Source organism: Lutra lutra, chromosome 8, assembly GCF_902655055.1.
Source record: "Lutra lutra chromosome 8, mLutLut1.2, whole genome shotgun sequence".
Classification (NCBI taxonomy): Eukaryota; Metazoa; Chordata; class Mammalia; order Carnivora; family Mustelidae; genus Lutra; species Lutra lutra.
In genome coordinates this window covers 91756101-91774073 of record NC_062285.1, presented here as the reverse complement: position 1 = coordinate 91774073, position 17973 = coordinate 91756101, and the positions used below count along the sequence as shown (strand labels likewise).

The following is a 17973-nucleotide window of genomic DNA, read 5'->3' as shown; positions in this document are numbered from 1 at the left end:
ATATTGTATTCTGCTGTTAGCAGACAAAGGAGTCATGAAGTTGGCAATCAGATGGACTTTAGGCAGCAGAAAAGGCCTAAAATTTGCTGCTGCTTTTGGAAATATTGGTCAGCTTACATGTTAGTTTTCTATTGCTGCTCTAACAGTTTTTACCACAACTCAGTGTTTAAAGCAACACAAATTTATTACCTCACACTTCTGTAGGTCAGAAGCCTGACATGAATCTCATTGGGTAGAAATTGAGGGACCACAGGGCTGTGCCCTTTTCTGAAGACTGTAGGGGAAAATCCATTTCCTTGTTTTTTTCCCCAACTTCTAGAGGCTTCCTGCATTGCTTAGCTCATGGTCCCCTTCCATCTTCAAGGTCAGCAATGACGGTCCTTCTCATATGGCAACATTCAATCTGTCTATTCTGTCTCCCTCTTACACTTTTAAAGATCCTTGCTATTTGGCTTCATTAAGATAATATAGAACAATCTCCCTATTTTTAGGGCAGCCGATTAACAACCTTAATTCCATCTGCAACTTTAATGTCCCTTTTCCATGCCATAATACATTCGCAGGTTTCATAGACGAGGACATCTTTGGAACCATTCTCTGCATACCATAGATTATAAGCATCAAGGGAGAAAACAGAGAATTTAGGGAAATAATATATACAATTCTCGTCTTTATTTTTTTGCTGAGACATCTCTCCAGTATCTTCGTGGACCATAGCTAGGTCCCTTGCTAACAAAGGCAGTGTGGGACTTCCACGGCATGTATTTACAGTGGCAAATGCCAGGTATCTTTGTGCAAACGTTAATGTGTGTGCTATGCATTTTAAATAGATCTTTCGCACTACTCTATTTTCATAGAATGAAAGATGTGATGAAGTCAGACAGAATTGAATTTAAATTCTATTACTTACCATTTTCATGAACTTTGAGCAATTTCCCCAACCTTCCTACACTTTAATTTCTTCATTTTATATTAAGGATTAATAATAGCTAGTGAAAAAGGTTATTGAGAGGGTTGAACACAATAATGTATGTGAAGTCATGAACAGAAGCTCTAAGTATATTTAAATCATTTTTTCCTTTTGGACTTCTTCCCAGGAGATTAGCTCTCTTGACCTAGGGTACATAACACCAAGTGGTATAAATCTAATGCTTGGTCTCAACATGGATTTGTACCCAAACCTAGAAAAGTAGACCAGAAGGCACACTGGAAGCCCTAAGGAGGTAATTTTTTTTTTCAAAGATTTTATTTATTTATTTGACAGACAGAGATCACAAGTAGGCAGAGAAGCAGGCAGAGAAAGAGGAGGAAGCAGGCTCCCCACTGAGCAGAGAGCCCCGATGCGATGCGATGCGGGGCTCGATCCCAGGACCCTGGGGTCATGACCTGAGCCGAAGGCAGAGGCTTTAACCCACTGAGGCACCCAGGCACCCCAGGAGGTAATTTTTTTTAAAGTAATCTCTATACCTAACCTGGGACTCCAACTCTCAACCCTGAGATCAAGAGGTATATGCTCTTCTGACTGAGCCAGCCAGGCATCCTCTCTTCCTCCCCGCAAAGGGAGGCAAATCTTGTACATAGGGAAGGAAACACTCTTTTTTCTTCTCTTTTCTTCTTCCTTCCTTCTTTTCTTTCTTTCTTCCTCTCAATAAAGAATAGAGATTTAGGAGGGTATGTGGGGCTCAGTTGGTTAAGCATCTGCCTTTGGCTCAAGTCATGATCCTAGGGATCATGGGACCTAGCCCTGGTCGGCGGGCTCCCTGCTCAGCGAGGAGTCCACTACTCCGTCTCCCTCTGACCCTCCCCACCTACCCCTGCTCTTGCTGGCTCTCTCTCTCTAATGAATAGACAAAAAATCTTTAAAAAAAATAGTGATTTAGATAATTTGGTGATGACAAAAATATTGAGTTAATGCAATAGGCTAATAGATTATACTGTGTGTCTGACATTGTATGAAATAGTTTATAAGTGTTATATTTACTTCCAATAACTACAGGGTGTTATTCCTATTTTACAGAAAAAAATCAAGGCCCAAAGTAGGTACATTATTTGCCCTAATTGGATGCTAACGTTTAAACTGTTGAATCCTATGTTATTGTTAACTTTTTCCTACTCGAGGATGTGGGGGTGTATCCATTTCTTTTTTTTTTTTTTAAGAGTTTATTTATTTATTTGACAGTGAGAGAGGGAACACAAGCAGGCAGACTGGGAGAGGGAGAAGCAGGCTTCCCCCAAGCAGGGACCACCGATGATGCAGGGCTTGATCCCTGGACCTTGAGATCAGGACCTGAGCTGAAGCCACCCAGGGACCCCACCCATTTTTTTTTGATGGACATGCTGGATGGAATACTGAGAAAAACCAATCAATATGGTAAGTTTAAACTTCTACTCTAAAGGAAGTTTGGTCAGTGTAGTAGATGGAAAAAGTTTTCCTTAACACTCTTAGCGTCGCTGGCCAAGCCGGAGAGTTAAATTGACAAAGATAGATTAACCAGAGAAAAGCATACAAATTGTTTAAAAATGATTAAATAACATGGGCCCCTGGGTGGCTCAGTGGGTTAAAGCCTCTGCTTTGGGCTCAGGTCATGATCCCAGGAGAGTCCCGCATGGGGCTCTCTGCTCAGCAGGGAACCTGCTTCTCTGTCTCTCTCTGCCTGCCTCTCTGCCTACTTGTGATCTCTGTCTGTCAAATAAATAAATAAAATCTTTAAAAAAAATGATTAAAGAACACAATGTAGTAGACACAAACAAACTTTAACACTTTAACAAGTGGACAGTTTCCATTAGGAGAACTACAAAATGGGGCAGAAGGCAGGAAGCTTTTATAGGATAAATAATAAAAAACAAGGAAGTAATTATCGAGCTCAGGTTTGGCTTAGTGTTTGGGGCTTGGCTGATTGGATATATTGAGTTTTTGGCCTAGTGAAGTATTTACAGGGACATGACATTTATCTAAATTTCAGTTTGCTGACCTAGCATCCTGGGCAGGAGCGATCCCATCTCAGACCTACAAATTTATTTCAACAAAATTTATTTATTATAATTTTGATGTGACTTGGGAGCCTTCATCAGAAAATGAAGACCCAAAGATATAGACCAGTGTGGTTTTGTGCTAGGTTTGTTAAAGAGTGAACAGTAGTAGGGGAATATCATAAGTTACAAGAGTATGAGGTAATTTTATAAATCGGGAGATTTGTCTTGGTGTCCCTTTGTCTTCAGAGATAAGGATGTTCCTTTCTGCCCAGGGCACCTCTCACAGGAGGGTTTTATGACCTGTTTTAGAGAAGAAGGAAGAGGGAAGCAGGAGTTTAGAATGGCTTTCGGGTTTCTGCCATTTTTTTCAAACTCTCTTCAGTTAAAAATAGTCACTACAACAAGGTGCTTTATTTCAGGGTAGTGTGTCCTGAGAACTCCATCATGGGTATTAGTGGTGAGGAATAGGAGGCATTTTTTATTTTTAAATTCCGTATATTTTATTCAGTTATTCATTAATATATAAACTATATAATAAATTATAAAGTTTATTCAGAGAAGGGCAAATTAATTAGTTTTTAATTAATTAATTAATATTTAATTAGAAATTAATTAGGAATTAATTCAGTTAACTAATATTTATTGGACATCTTCTCTTTAGTAGGGATTACGAAATGTCCCTCTTTTACATTCATCTTTTAGCCTTCAATTTTCTCCATTAAAGTTGAGGGGCTTGGATAATTTTAAAGTTCTTTTTTGCTTAAAAACTTTAAGAGTCTCTAAGTCCTTTTAATCTTCACCTTATTTCCTCCCGACTAGACCTTAAAGTGGCATATAGCCTGGTGGTGGGATGGGAGTGTGACACGTATGGTGGTTCACACCTGCAATTGGTGATGGTTAGAGTGAAGGTTATGGTTTCCTATTTTTCCTACTTCATCCAGGCCACCTTTGCATAGAAGTCGCGAACATACTTGTTTACTTACTTGGTTTCCAGTAAACAGATACTTTCCAATGGTACTAACACCTCGAGGGGTAAGGGCCCACTCTTCCTCTACAATTCATTGTGCAGTGCTGGGCTTGGAAGTTTTGAGGAAAGGTTATTCAAGTTAGGTTGATATGCAAAATTATATTGGCCAACCTACTATTCTATTTGCTTTAGTTGTTGTCGAACAACTGAGCTCCTTTCAAATCCTGATCTTTCCGTTTTTAGCTGAGCTTGCAGGGGGAGGGCTTCTACTTAAACAGAGAGAATGCATTTCCTTTTCACCTGTTTAGGCTAATGACTTTCAGTGTTATGCAGAGTAAAGAAATTATTTAGCTTTCCATTCAGAAGAACTATTTTGTTTGAAAAAGAAAAGACCAATTCCAGCAGAATCATTAAATGAAAATGAGAAAGTTTAGTAAAATTAAAAAAAAAAAAAAGGAAAAGTCAGTCAAGGATTTTCTAGGGATTACAAATTGTTTTGCTCTGTTTACATCGAGGGAGACACATTCTTCAGTACCTGTTCCCAAGCTGATTTAGTCCACGAGAATGATTTTCCTATGGATGGCGTTTTTCCCAATACTTCGCTTTATTATTGATCCGTTTCTTTTTCATCCTGAAATTGTGTTTGGAAAACTGCTACGACCCCATGACTCTGAAAGACTGGTCTGTCTTAGAGGGAAATGGAGTTGAAAAGAATTACTGTGAAATATGGGGTACAAGATTTTAGGTCAGAAAATTAAACTACTGGTTCATAATCCGTAAGACATGGTCTGTGAGTATTCCCAGGCTAGATTGAGATCATTCAACAAAATTATACATTATCACTATCTTTTCCCCTAATATCATCGAAATGTGTAACTTTTGGTAGAGGTAGGGCTGGTGACCAGGGAATACAAAACATCTTTAGAGCCGGAATGCATCTCTATATGGTAGTAGTGCTTCACTTCCAACGGGGCTGGAATGGCCCTGTTCCGCCAAGGTACGCAACTTCCACAGGCTTTTGGAAAAATACTCTCTGGCGCCTGGATTCCTTATCCTTGGAATATATTACAGGCCTTCTTTAGACACTTAGAAGCAATAATTCTCCCATGGAACCCATGGAAGTACATGAGTAATGTGAGCCTTATATCATCTGAAAATTATCTATGGATACAACTTTTTCATTGGTGCTCGGAGATTCAGCTTAGGCTCAATATCCACTGTACATCTCCGCAAGAAAGCTTTACATTTCTTTGGCATGCCAAAAACCTAAATTTGAATTAAATGACTAATGCTTTACCTAGTTTTTACCACTAGTTCTCTGCCAGAATCTTTTCAATTCATCCTCTGCCAAAGCCTGTCAACCATCATGACAACATACCCTTTCACCTCCCTATACCTCATGCCTTTGCTTTTCCAGTCCTTTGGCTGCCCTCCGGTTTCTTCCCTCACATACTCGTCTGGCTGGTTCTTAGAAGCCTGGCAGGGATTTCTTGACATAAATCTGGCTACCACAAACTAAGAGCCAGGAGTCCAAACTCACCTCTCTGGGTGCAAATCTAAACGGATCTAATTTATAAACAAAGAGAAAACTCCTATTTTTTTCCTCTAAAAACAAAGCATGCATTGGCTTTTAAAGGAGAGAATTAAGAGAAAATAACTGACGAAAACAGAGTTTAGAAAAAAATATGACGTAAAAAATAGTTACTGGATTAAGAGGACACCAGAAAAGCACCAGCCTCAGTTACTAGTCCACGAGGAGTCCCCCAGCCTTCTGTAAGGGTAAAGGAGGGCAGTTATCTTTGTTCTGTGCACCGAAGTAATCCAAGCTTCCAAATCAGGAGGCGACACATCCTAGGTGCTCTGCGAATATTTCCTGAATATTCTCAAGACTAGGAGAATTAAAAACTGACAAACTGCTATCGTAAATAAAATGACAAAGGCTACTGCCTCATCCAGTGTTTAGCATCCCCAAATACAGCTCCATTGTTCTGTTCTCTTTATACTTCTTCCCTTATTTTTGTCGTTCTCTTTTACATACACTTAAATCTAAGAACACACACGTACATAAAATCCCTGAAGCTACCGACTTAAATGTGTTACTCAAAGCAAGTCTTATTGAGTGGCTGCTTTTAAATGAACGTCAACTCCTAATGGGTTCAGTTTCTGAGCAGCCTTCTTTCCCGCCTTCTCGGAGTTGAGGTGAGGGATTAAACAATCAGCATTCTCTCTCCAATTCCTCAGTCTTTTTTTTTTTCCCCCGTTCTCTCCCCCTTCCCCCCCTCCCCGTTCTCTCCTTTCCTCGGCTTAATTCCCTTTCCCTTAGGGTTTCTCTTAGGGTTGTGGCTTCGCTTTCTCCCTCTCTGCTTGACCGTCCCTTTGATCCTTTCTTTCTATCCCTTATTCCCAGAAGCTCCAGAAAATACCTCCCCCCCCCCTTTTCACGTCACTTCCCTCCCTTCTCCCATCTCCTCGGTGAGAGCGAGGTCCCCACTAGAGGCCAGCACTTTCTCAGTTTCGTCCCTCCAACCGGCGAGCAGAACTCGGAGAGAAAGAAGGGAAAAAAAGAGGAGAAAGAGAGCGAGAGAGGGGGGGAAAAAAAAACAACAAAAAACCAACCCCGGGGCCTGGAGCGCAGAGGCCCGGGAGCGGCGTCGTCATGGCAACGGGCGCCGGCAGGAAACGAGGGACGCGCGGGAGGGAGGACGGGGAGGAGGGCGCCGAGGGGAGGGGAGGGACGGGGGAGGGGTCCAGCTGCCCCGGAAGCACCTCCCCGCCAGCCCCCTCCTCCAGCCCGGCCCGCAGCCCCCGGCCCGCAGCCCCCACCCTCTCGGCCCGGCAGGAAGTGACAGGCCCGGAGCGAGCCCCGGAGGCCTGGCAGAGCCGCGGCCGGGCCCGCACCCGGAGCGGCGGGAGGGGCGGGGAGCCGCGGCCGCGCCGGGCACCTCCCACCCCGCCCTCGGCGCCCCCGCCCCTCCAGGAAGGGGAGGAGGAGAGGGGAGCCCGCCGCGGAGGCCGAGCGAGCCCCCCGCCCAGCCCGGCGACTGGGGACCCCGGCACTTGAGGTGGACGCCCCCCGGGAGCACTCGGGTGCAGAGCCAGGCGCGAAGGTACCCGGGCGGCCGCGGGTTGGGGAGGGGCAGGACCTCTGGGGGCTTGGCTGCGCGGGGATGTTTCTTCAGCCACCTCCGTCTGTAACGCCCCAGGTACCTCCCCCAGTTTCTTTCCCTGCCTACCTCTGCGCTTCGCTCTGCGGTCCTTCGGCTCTGTCTGTCCAAGTCTTCTTGCTATTCATTTCGCTGCGCTGAATGCCGTCTGTCCGTCACTCTAGTTGCTTCTGACTGCTCATTTTCTCATTCATTTTTCCTTCTCTGACTTTGGTCCTCCCATCCAAGCATGCTGTCTGGTAATCTCCCTGCTTTTTATGGTCCGCTTGGTCTCTCGGTCTCCAATTCTTGACTCCTGTCTGTCTCTCTCCTGCTTGTCTCCCGGCTATCAGTAAGCACATTTCCCTGCACACTTGGGTCAGTTCACTCCTGGCTCCACTCTATCTGTCCCCTTCCCCTCGGTGTCTTTGATTCCTCTTTGGAACCTCATTTTCATCAAGGTTCTGTATACAACAAGGACCCCTGGGCGCTTACTATTCCTGTTCTCCAGATCACTTCCATTTCTTTGGCACAGTCTTCCCCAACAACCCCCTACTCCCTTCTCTTGCCGCCTTCTGTGTCCCATACTTTCTACAAGACAGAGTTTTAGGTTTAGGGAAATTTATTTCCTCCAACTCTTGGCTCAGTGGACCCAGTCGCAGGTCCACTTAACTAACCTTTTCTACCTGCCTTCTAGAGGTCTGTGCTCCTTACCCACCCAAACCGACCCAATGAACCCAACCCAGCCCATACACACTCAAATACTACCTTTCAGGGTGACAATAGTTTAGCGATTGTGGGCACCTCTGTGGATCAGCTTCTCACACTTTCTCTCCTGATGTAATTCTGAACATTTAAATGCACTGTGCCTCCCAAACCTTTTGTTGTTTTCATTTTCTGTATTTAATTGTGCAGTCCCAACGTTAATCACAAGTGAATAGATCTGTGTGCCTCGGGTCCAGGACTCCTGGTTTTGATGTCAGTTTCTCCTGATTTTATTACTTAAGCCAGTATCTTTCCATCTCTATTTTCATTTCACAATCTGAAAAAAAAAAAAAAAAGACTTCCATTTTGGGGGAGATGTGGGGTCCTACAGTATAAGCATTTTCACCTATGAATGTAGGAGTTAATGTCTCCTCTAGCTGAAAAAGGGGTCTCATGTCTTTGAGTACAGTAAACTAAGTCCATTGATCTATACAACTATGCCATGCTGCCTCTAATCCTTACCCACTTTTTTTCTTCACATGCTGATAATGAGGATTCATGGGTCTGTATCTGTTTAGTGCTTTGATATTGTGGGAGAAGATAACTATAGAGTTGAAGCTGATATGATTTCTCCTGTGTACTCCTTGGGTTATATTCCATGTTTGCAGTGATGTTTGCTACACCTAAATAAAACTGAAGAGATGGGTTGAGTGTGTGGGGGATAATGATGCGATCAGATGATATTGGGAACTGAATAAGAAATCTCCCCAACTCTGTTTCCAGGGCCAAGCGGTTTGATTTTATTTACTTTATTTTGGATGTAATCATTATGATAAATCCATTGTGATAAAACTGTTGACAGGCCTTAGCAGAAATTCTGGTTTGATGTTTACATTCCTAAACCAAACAGTGCTTTGCTGACCTAATATTTCTAGTGGCCCCGTGCCTCCAGAGTAGAGAAGGTAGTGTCTAGGCCCAACAAAAGAGGAAAATAAAAGAAGAATGAACAAAACCCCTTACTGTCATTTAGTGTTATTTGGAGGCATATTTCTTCTTGCTTCTTTTCTCCTGTCTCTGCTTGGTTCCTAGCAATGTCTTCATGTCTTTTGGCAAATTTTAGTGTAGACCGCAGAGAGTAAACTCTGATTACTAAAGTGAAAAGTTTAGTTTTACTTTCTTGAAGCCTTTCATTGCTGTGTATTTAATATGTTTAATGCCTGGTAGTCATTTGTTAAAATGATATATTCAGTTGCGAAGGCTTTTCTACAAATGGGGGAACTGAGGGGCTGGCAGGGAAGGTGATCTGCCCACGGTGTCTTTATTAGTAGCTGAGCTGGAATCAGACAGCTATTTTGGCTGCAGACTAGCTCTCCTACCTCCTAGTTTTTGTTTTGTTTTGTTTTAAAGTTATATTTAAGTAATCTCTACACCCAGTGTGGGGCTTGAACTCATGATCCCAAGATCATGACTTGCATGCTCTTCCCACTGAGCCAGTCAGGCGTCCTCTACTTCTAGTTTTATGACTTTCCATGATGCATTTAACATATCTGTATCTTGAGCCCCTGCTCCATAAAATGAGGACAGTGAACACTCAAACGAAATGACACTGCTTTTTTTTTTTTCCCCCTGGTTTGAGGAAGCAGCACGTATTAATGTAAAGACTTGATACCTACTAGGATAACTTCTTTAATCTTGGAAAACCTCATTTCTACAATTATAAGATGGGGACAATCATATTTACCTTAAAGCACTATGAGAGGTAATGGAGATGAAGAGCCTAGCCCAGCGAGAGGAGGCACCTGGTGGCTTCTCAGTCGGTGGTGGCCATTGTTAAGGTGATGTTGGTACTGATGTTGCAGGTGCAGGTAAAAATGAGAAAACAATAACTTTTAAGCGGGACTATTTTAAACTGTTACAAATGCTATGGGAATGTAAGGTAGCCTTAGTATTATGGTCTTACATTCTAGCCACTTGATATTTAATAGATAGTCATGAGGGAATCTGTAAGGGTTTCTTTTGAGACACTGGATAGCTTCAAAAGATGGTACAGGAAGCATATGGTTATAAGTGTGTATTGCAGATTTGGTAGTTAAAGAAGCCCAAGGAATCATGGATAACGGAGGGAAGAGAGGAAGAGTATTAGATAACATGAAAAATAACAGGAAATAATAGTTTGAGATCAGGTGTGAATTTTAATCCTTCGCTACTTCCATCTAGGTCTTGAGTCAGAGCAACGGCTTTTGAGACCCTGGACCACTATCATGGAGACTGAGAGTGAGCAGAACTCCAATTCCACCAATGGGAGCTCCAGCTCTGGGGGCAGCTCTCGGCCCCAGATAGCTCAGATGTCACTGTATGAACGGCAGGCGGTGCAGGTGAGGCTCAAGTGTGAGGGGCTGTGATCTGTGAATATTGGCTTCAGGTGGGCACTGATGCTGGAAGATAGCCGCTTGTTGTTCCTTTCCAGCAAACTGGGAGAGTTGGATTAGGTGATAACTAACGTCCCTTCCAACTCTGAGAATCTTAGGAGTTTACAACAGTTCAAGCAAGCAGAGAATGAGATTCAGTCTTCAAATCATGGTTTTTTTTATACCATTCAGTTCATGTAGCTAGAGTCTAACTAACCGTTTCTCTTCGTGGATTGTCAGGTTTTTAACCTTTGGTCTCTCTTGTAAATCATCCTGAGTAATGGAAGTATGAAACTCCTTGGAGTTTTATTTTTAGACAAATAGTAAATCCTATGCTTTAAAAAATCTTGGGAATGGGGCATTTTACTCAAAATATCTTAGTTGCTAGAATAACTAGGCACAAAATAAGAATAGTTCTAGTTATTATGGAATAAGAATACAGTAATAACCCAAAGGTGACACTCAAACTGCATTACCAGTGTCATCTTTATAAACATTTATGTGTTTGACATGCCAGTTATTTGAAAATATTACTTGATAAAATCTTTCACAAGCCACTATTTACTCTATTTTTCATCATTTTCAACCACTTGGGGCTCTGTCACCTTTGTGTCCTAGAGCATGGTCTTTTGTGTCCCTAGAATTGTGTCCCTAGAATATGGTCTTTATTTTTTTCATTCATTTATTTTTAAGTAGGCTCCATGTTGGAGCCCAACCTTGGGCTTGATCTCATGACCCTGAGATCATAGACCTGAGCTGAGAACAAGAGTTGAATGCTTAACTGACTGAGCCATCCAGGCTCCCCTGTTTTTACTTTTTTTAAGTAAGCTCTGTGCCCAGTCTGGGGCTAGAACTCACAACTCCAAGACTAAGAGTTGCATACTCTACCAACTGAGCCAGCCTGGTGCCCCTTCTTCTCTTTATATTATTTGATGTCCAGTTTATTTTCAACTTGTCTAGTCCCAGTTCTTTTTCTTGCTATGTCATTTTGGGAATTCCATTCCATTTTGGGAATTAAGAGTTCCTGTGAGTTACATTGCTTATATTCCTTTTCTTTATATACAAGAATAGAGAATAACAGAATTAATTGTTTCTCCACTTTTTTTTTTTTAAGACTTTATTTATTTCACAGGCAGAGATCACAAGTAGGCAGAGAGGCAGGCAGAGAAAGAGGAGGAAGCAGGCTCCCTGCTGAGCAGAGAACCCAATATGGGGCTCCATCCCAGAACCCTGGGATCATGACCTGAGCCGAAGGCAGAGGCTTTAACCCACTGAGCCACCCAGGCACCCCTGTTTCTCCACTTTTTGAAGACTATGTGAACTTACTAGTTCTAATATAAAAATGGGCAAATCAGATGTTGATTTAGCCACATTCCCCATCTCCCTTTGTTTTTCTTTTTCCCAATTGTCCCTTTCACCTTATCACAGTCATTTGCATAGAATAGGAATTAGGAGTGATTCATTCTAAGTGGGTTGATCCTCTCTTTTCCTCTTAGGCTCTGCAGGCACTGCAGCGTCAGCCCAACGCGGCTCAGTATTTCCACCAGTTCATGCTCCAGCAGCAGCTCAGCAATGCCCAGCTGCATAGTCTGGCTGCGGTCCAGCAGGTGAGAGGTCAGCAGCTAGCTGGCCCAAGAGGGAGGGGATGGGCACTACAGGTGGGTTGGGGCATACTGCTTCCACTCCTCCTGCCACTCAGGGTAGAATCATAGTCTTTTCTACCTCCTGTCCTCCTATAGGAGGATGAAGGGATCTTAGTTTTTGGGGTTGCAGTAGGAATTAGGAGGTAGAATGGCTGTGTTCCAGAACTGCACTGTCCAATATGGCAGCCATTAGTCACGTGTAGCTGTTGAGCACTTAAAATGTGGCCAGTCCATATTGAGCTGTATAGTACAATTTTGGATTTCAAAAACATAGCATAAGGAAATATAAACTATCTCAGTAGTTTGTTTTTATTGGTTGTATATTGAAATGAGATACATTGGCTTGAGTAAAGTTTATTTCTCCTGTTTCTTTTCACTTTTTTACTTTTTATTTTTTAAAATTTTATTTATTTGAGATTGAGAAAGAGAGCAAGATAGAGCGAGCACAAGCTTGTGGGGAGGGGAGAGGGAGAGAAGCAGGCTTCATGCTGAGCAGGGAGCCCGAGGGCGGGACTTGATCCTGGGACCCTGGGATCATGACCTGAGCCGAAGGCAGACGCTTAACTGACTGAGCCACCCAGTTACACCTCTTTTCACTTTTTAAAAATGCATACTAGAAAATTATTTATGTGGCTCACATTGTATTTGTTTTAGACAGCCCTGGGTTAGACATATGAGTGACTCATGATTATTATCTGATCAAAGGTTCTTCTTCCACCTAAAAGAAAGTGGGAGGAGGGGGGCAGAGTACCTGATTGCCCCTGAAGGGTTATGTGGGAGTTATTAGGCTGGCATATGTGGTAATGTGAGGGTTTTGGAATTAGTGAATATACTTTTCCTTGTTCCATAGTAGAGCCTCTGGCTTTTTATCTGAACTCTCTATTACATTTTGTGCCTGTGATTCCAAGATTCAGTCTTTTCCTCCATTGTCTCTGCTCTTTCTTGTTTCTTTTCCCCTCTAACAGGCCACGATTGCTGCCAGTCGGCAGGCCAGCTCCCCAAACACCAGCACTGCCCAGCAGCAGACTACCACCACCCAGGCCTCAGTGAGTAGTACTGGGTCTCCCCACTGAGATGCTTCCTTCCCTGGGTCTCTGGGTGAAACATCCTTGTGTATTGAGCCGTGAATGATGATGATTGCTCTTACGTAGACAATATTAGTAAAAGGGAAACAACTGACCTGAGCCTATATCGGAGTCTCAGGGAGGAGGTCTAAGAAAGGAGAAAGAAAATCCTGGCGAAGAGGGGATGAAAAAGGAAGGGGACTCATCTCTGGACCTTTTAATGAGGCGTGAAGTCTGTTCCATTTTGTTCCTTTTCCCTCTCAGCTAGTAATGTTAGTAGTTAGGTTAGTGGTTAGGGACTAGTTTCTTTACTTTGGTACTACCCTGCAGTAGTCAGGATGACAGTTATGGTCAGGAAGGTATTATTCATTTCCCCCTGACTCTGAAAATGAGATCGTCTGTTCTTAAAAAAAGAAGAAAATGAGATATTCTGTTCTTGACTGTGTCCCTCTGCATTTGTCAGTGATGTGCATTTCTTTTTACCTTTCCAAAATCCTTAGTTCTGGTTCCTTTCTGTACCACACAGATCAATCTGGCCACCACGTCGGCCGCCCAGCTCATCAGCCGATCGCAGAGTGTGAGCTCTCCCAGTGCTACCACTTTGACCCAATCTGTGCTACTGGGGAACACCACCTCCCCACCTCTCAACCAGTCCCAGGCCCAGATGTATCTACGGGTAAGCCACAGACAAAACCGCCATTGTTCCAGAGGCATAATTGTTCTGCCCCTGGCAAAGACTTGAGTGAAAGCTGTTTGATATAAATATGGTTGTCCAAATATGGTAAGATACGCTGATGGACTTTCTAGGCCTTACCTATCTCTAGAAGTGATGCTTGGTATTCACAGGTAGCCTGCAGATTGCATTGAGATCCTAAGTGAGAAGGTGTTTGCCTTAGTATTTTTGACTGAAGTAGTGTCACATATAATCTAATCTTTAAACCTGTGGCTCGAGTACCCAAATTCTAAGTGTTATCTCTTAGCCTATCTACTTACTACGCATAAATACTTGCTCTAAAATCCTCATTGTCTCAACTTCTTTGATGTTTGACTCTTTGATATCAATCTATAGTTTTATATACATTCTAAGTTTCCTTCTGGATGATTCATTGCATATGGAGAATAAGGGTCTCCTGGGTTGGTGTGGAAAGGGGCAGGGCTTAGCAGTTTCGTATCTTCTGTTTATTTTGTCTTGTGGTCCTTCCCTTCCATTTCTTCTGTCTTTCTTCTTCTCTTGTTCTCTTTCCTTTGCTCTTCCTCTTCCTCCTCTCCTTGCCAGCCACAGCTGGGAAACCTATTGCAGGTAAACCGGACCCTGGGCCGGAATGTGCCTCTAGCCTCCCAACTCATCCTGATGCCTAACGGGGCGGTGGCTGCAGTCCAGCAGGAGGTGCCATCTGCTCCATCTCCGGGAGTTCATACAGATGCAGATCAGGTCAGTGGCAACCACTTGACCTGCGGATGGGCACTGGGGAGGATAAAGGGAACCACCACAGACCAGGGCCTACCCTGCTACCCCATGACAACTTCTCAGGGTTCTTATTTTTTCTCCCCTTTTCTTCATTTCCATAGCACTCGAATTCCTTGTAACTTTTGAGTTATCTGAATTAGGAAGGGAGGTGGAGTTGACTGAAAACAGCCCTGTGGACCTGGGAAGCCTTATTCTCAATCCAGGGCAGATGTCCTTACATTCTTTTAGACCTCCATGGCTCAGTTTTATTCAGGATCTTAATTCTCTCTCTTTGCAGTGCTCTCTTAAAGTGAGGGATGGCTGAGGGAATTCTGCAGTTAGGTAGATATGAAGCCCACCAGGCTGTCGCAGGAAGGATGTTTGTGTCCTTCTCTTTATGAGTTACTGTGGCTGCTGACTCTCAGTGGTCTCTGTGCCCAGGAAAGTGTTCCTCACCATTGCTTTCTGTGCCTTACCCCCAAACATGGACATGGATTTCGAGCCTGAAGTTTTGGCTTCTTATGATGGAATACAAATTGAGATCTCGTAATAACTTTTTTCATTCTCTTAGTTTATCAGTTAGCAAGTAAATAGTGAGATTGAGCTCTTTCTACTGATGTGCTCAGATATATACTAGAAACTTGGGAAGCTTGGAAAGAAAGACAAATCAAGTCTTCAAAGATCTTAGAGAACAAAGAAGTACAAAGACCTTAGTGCCCAAAAGAGTACAAAGTAAATGGTCCTAACTCAGAGTGACACATGAGTTTAGAGAAGAGTTGGCTGCATTCCTGCTCAGTGACTTTTGGGATACTTGAGCAGATTCTCGAAAGATTGGTAGAATTTGATTTGGAGTTAGAAGAAAACTGGAGAGAGAACAGTGTGTGTAAAGCCATGACTTGTATGTGACTGAATTGGGGATGAGTGGGTAAAGTGGAGACAACACACCTGATGTTAGAAAAGGTCATTGTCAGGGAGAAGTATGAAAGCCAAGTAACTTTGTAGGTAGCAGGGGTCATGGCTGGCTATTGAACAGCAGATTAATAGGATAAGGACAATACTTTGGAAAGAATCATCTGGGAACATGTGCCTGGAGAAGAAAGAGGAGTTAAGGAACCCAGTAAGAGATTCTTAGGGCTCATTTAGTTACTAGGGTAAGACGTTCGTTTTTTGGTTGTTGTTGTTATTTTTAAAGATTTTATTTATTTGACAGACAGAGATCACAAATAGGCAGAGAGGCAGGCAGAGAGAGAGGAGGAAGCAGGCTCCCTGCTGAGCAGAGAGCCTGATGTGGGGCTCCATCCCAGGACACTGGGATCATGACCTGAGCCGAAGGCAGAGGCTTTAACCACTGAGCCACCCAGGAGCCCCAGACGTTCGTTTTAGACTATGGTAACAGCATCGGGATCAGAGGATGAGGTTGAGACTGGTTTCATATCCAGTTCTTTGATTTATCCATCTCTTTACTCATCAGATATTTGGGTGTCAATATATGAAGGGACAGAGTAGTGTTTGAAAATAAGAATCTGATTCCAAGTCCATGACTTACTGTGTGACCTAGGCAGACGGCCTAACATCTTTTTGCCAGTTTCTTCATGTATAAAATAGCTGTTGTTAAATACCTACCTTGGAGTGTGTTGAGGATTAAATAAGTTAGAGATGACAAATCACTGAAGCACCAGACATTAAACAAAAATCACCTGAATGGCTTAACAATTGCTTCATTAGAAAGTACAGAGTGCTCTGAAAACACAGAAAGAGACCTTATTCAGCCTTGGGATTGGGGTGAAAGTTGAGAAGACCGCCCCGAGGAGGTGACATTTAAATTGGGTGTCTGGTGAAGGCATGGAAAGAGAGTGGTGAAGGCAATGGAAACCTTATGTCCAAATACCCCTTGAATCCAAAGAGGAGGGAAGGAGCTTTATATATTTGAGGACTTGAAAGAAGACCTGCATGCTTGGAGTTTGGCAAAGCGGGATGGAGATGGTGCTGGGGAGGTAGGAGAGACTTCTTCTTGCAGGGCATTGGGGAGAGTCTTTAGGGTTTTGGGCTTTATGTGAAGGGTGATAGGACATTATGGGAGGATTTTAAATTTGGAAATCACATGGTGGGGTTTGAAGCTTGTTCATTTGTTTGTTTAGAGACTATGTTGGGGGCATAGTGGCTCAGTGGGTTGAGCATCTGCTTTCAGCTCAGGTCATGATCCCAGGGCCTTGGGATGGAGCCCGGCATGGGGCTCTCTGCTCAGCCGGGAGCCTGCTTCCCTCTCTCCCACTCCCCCTGCTTGCATTCCCTCTCTCACTGTCTCTTTCTCTGTCAAATAAATAAGTAAAATCTTAAAAAAAACAAAAAGACTATGTTAGCTCCTCTGTAGAGAATAAATGGAAGCGTGTGTGAATAAATGAGTGTGAATCTAGGGACAACAATTTAGAGGAAAGATGGTGTTTGGGTTAGGCAGTTACAATGGATGTGGACAGAAATGAATAGATTTGAGAAAAAACTTAGAAGATCTTTGAAAAAGGAAAGCTGATTCAGTTGAGAGAGGTGCCAGGGACGAGATGTGACAGCAGTGAGGTGACTGCGTAGTATGACTAGAGAGGTAGACTGTTGGAGAAGTGGAACTTCTGGTGAGGTTAACTTTAGTACACCGCTGTCTTGGATGTGCTTGTGAGTCACTGGGTCATGAGGTCAGCAGTTTTAGATAGCTGGTGCTTGAGTATAGAGAGAAGATCTGCATGGAAATAAACATTCAAGAGTAGACACAGGATAATGGAAGTCAAGAGAGCGTTTGGCATTGCTTAGGGAAAGGTACGGATTGGTATGAGAAATGGAACCCTGAGGGTTAGGACTGCTCCTTAGAAAATAGAACAGCTCAAGGTCAGTAGAGGCTGATGAAGTGGCAGAGGGAGTAGAAGGTGAAACAGGAAAATCTGGATTGTGTAGCGTCATGAAGACAAGGGAGCAGAACGTTAGAAGTGGCAGGGAGTCCTCTGTCAAATGTAGTAGGACAAGAAAGAGTTACCAATATTGACAGAGAACCATTTCAGTGGAGTTTGGGGGTATGGGGGGGTTGAAGCCAAACTAGTATCACCTGAGGAATGGCTGGATAGTGAGAATAGATGCAGTGAATGTAAACAATTATTACCAGTTTAGCAATCAAAGGAAAGGGGGATGAAGCTGGGGTTGGGGAATTGGGGTTCAGGTGTGATCGGAGGGTGCCTTAGAGGGGAGGTTGAAGAGACAGGAAGGAATTGATAGCATAAGCTCCTTGAGAAGGAGGAGAGTTGAGGCCCTGAGTGTGGAGAAGGATTTGATAGGAGGGCTGATAGAGGGGAGAGCAGGGAAAAGGTGGTGGTGGGGATTCATGAAGGGGATTATAGATTTGGTGATGGAACTGCTCACATAGTGATTTTATCATCTCTGCAGGGGTGATGAGGAAGATGGGGAAGAGCAAGTGGTTCTGAGGTATATTGGGAGACTAGGAAAGTTTTGAGTAGTCATTATGGAAAGCTGATTGGAAACAAACTATATAATTGTCCTTTCACATTAAGCGCCCCAACACCCCATCCTGGTAATTCCTGTAAAGTCCTGTAAAGCTCTCTCAAAAGCTCTCACCTCTTTACTGC

General features: G+C 43.4%; 1 protein-coding gene across 7 annotated transcripts in view; it reads left to right on the top strand.

Annotated features, from left to right (window-relative positions):
• The first annotated feature begins 6778 nt into the window (after positions 1-6778).
• PHC1 (polyhomeotic homolog 1) overlaps positions 6779-17973 on the top strand; it is a 21788-nt gene continuing 10593 nt past the window's right edge. For 2 of the 7 annotated variants that reach the window (XM_047743033.1, XM_047743032.1), the window contains exons 1-5: positions 10006-10163; positions 11693-11803; positions 12805-12885; positions 13430-13579; positions 14204-14335. In XM_047743033.1, the coding sequence (XP_047598989.1) occupies positions 10050-10163; positions 11693-11803; positions 12805-12885; positions 13430-13579; positions 14204-14335 (588 nt within the window). In that variant the 5' untranslated portion in view covers positions 10006-10049. Of the gene's footprint in view, positions 7048-7188; positions 8351-10005; positions 10164-11692; positions 11804-12804; positions 12886-13429; positions 13580-14179; positions 14336-17973 lie in introns of those variants that run through there. The other 5 variants (XM_047743038.1, XM_047743037.1, XM_047743036.1 and 2 more) reach the window with 4 other exon arrangements.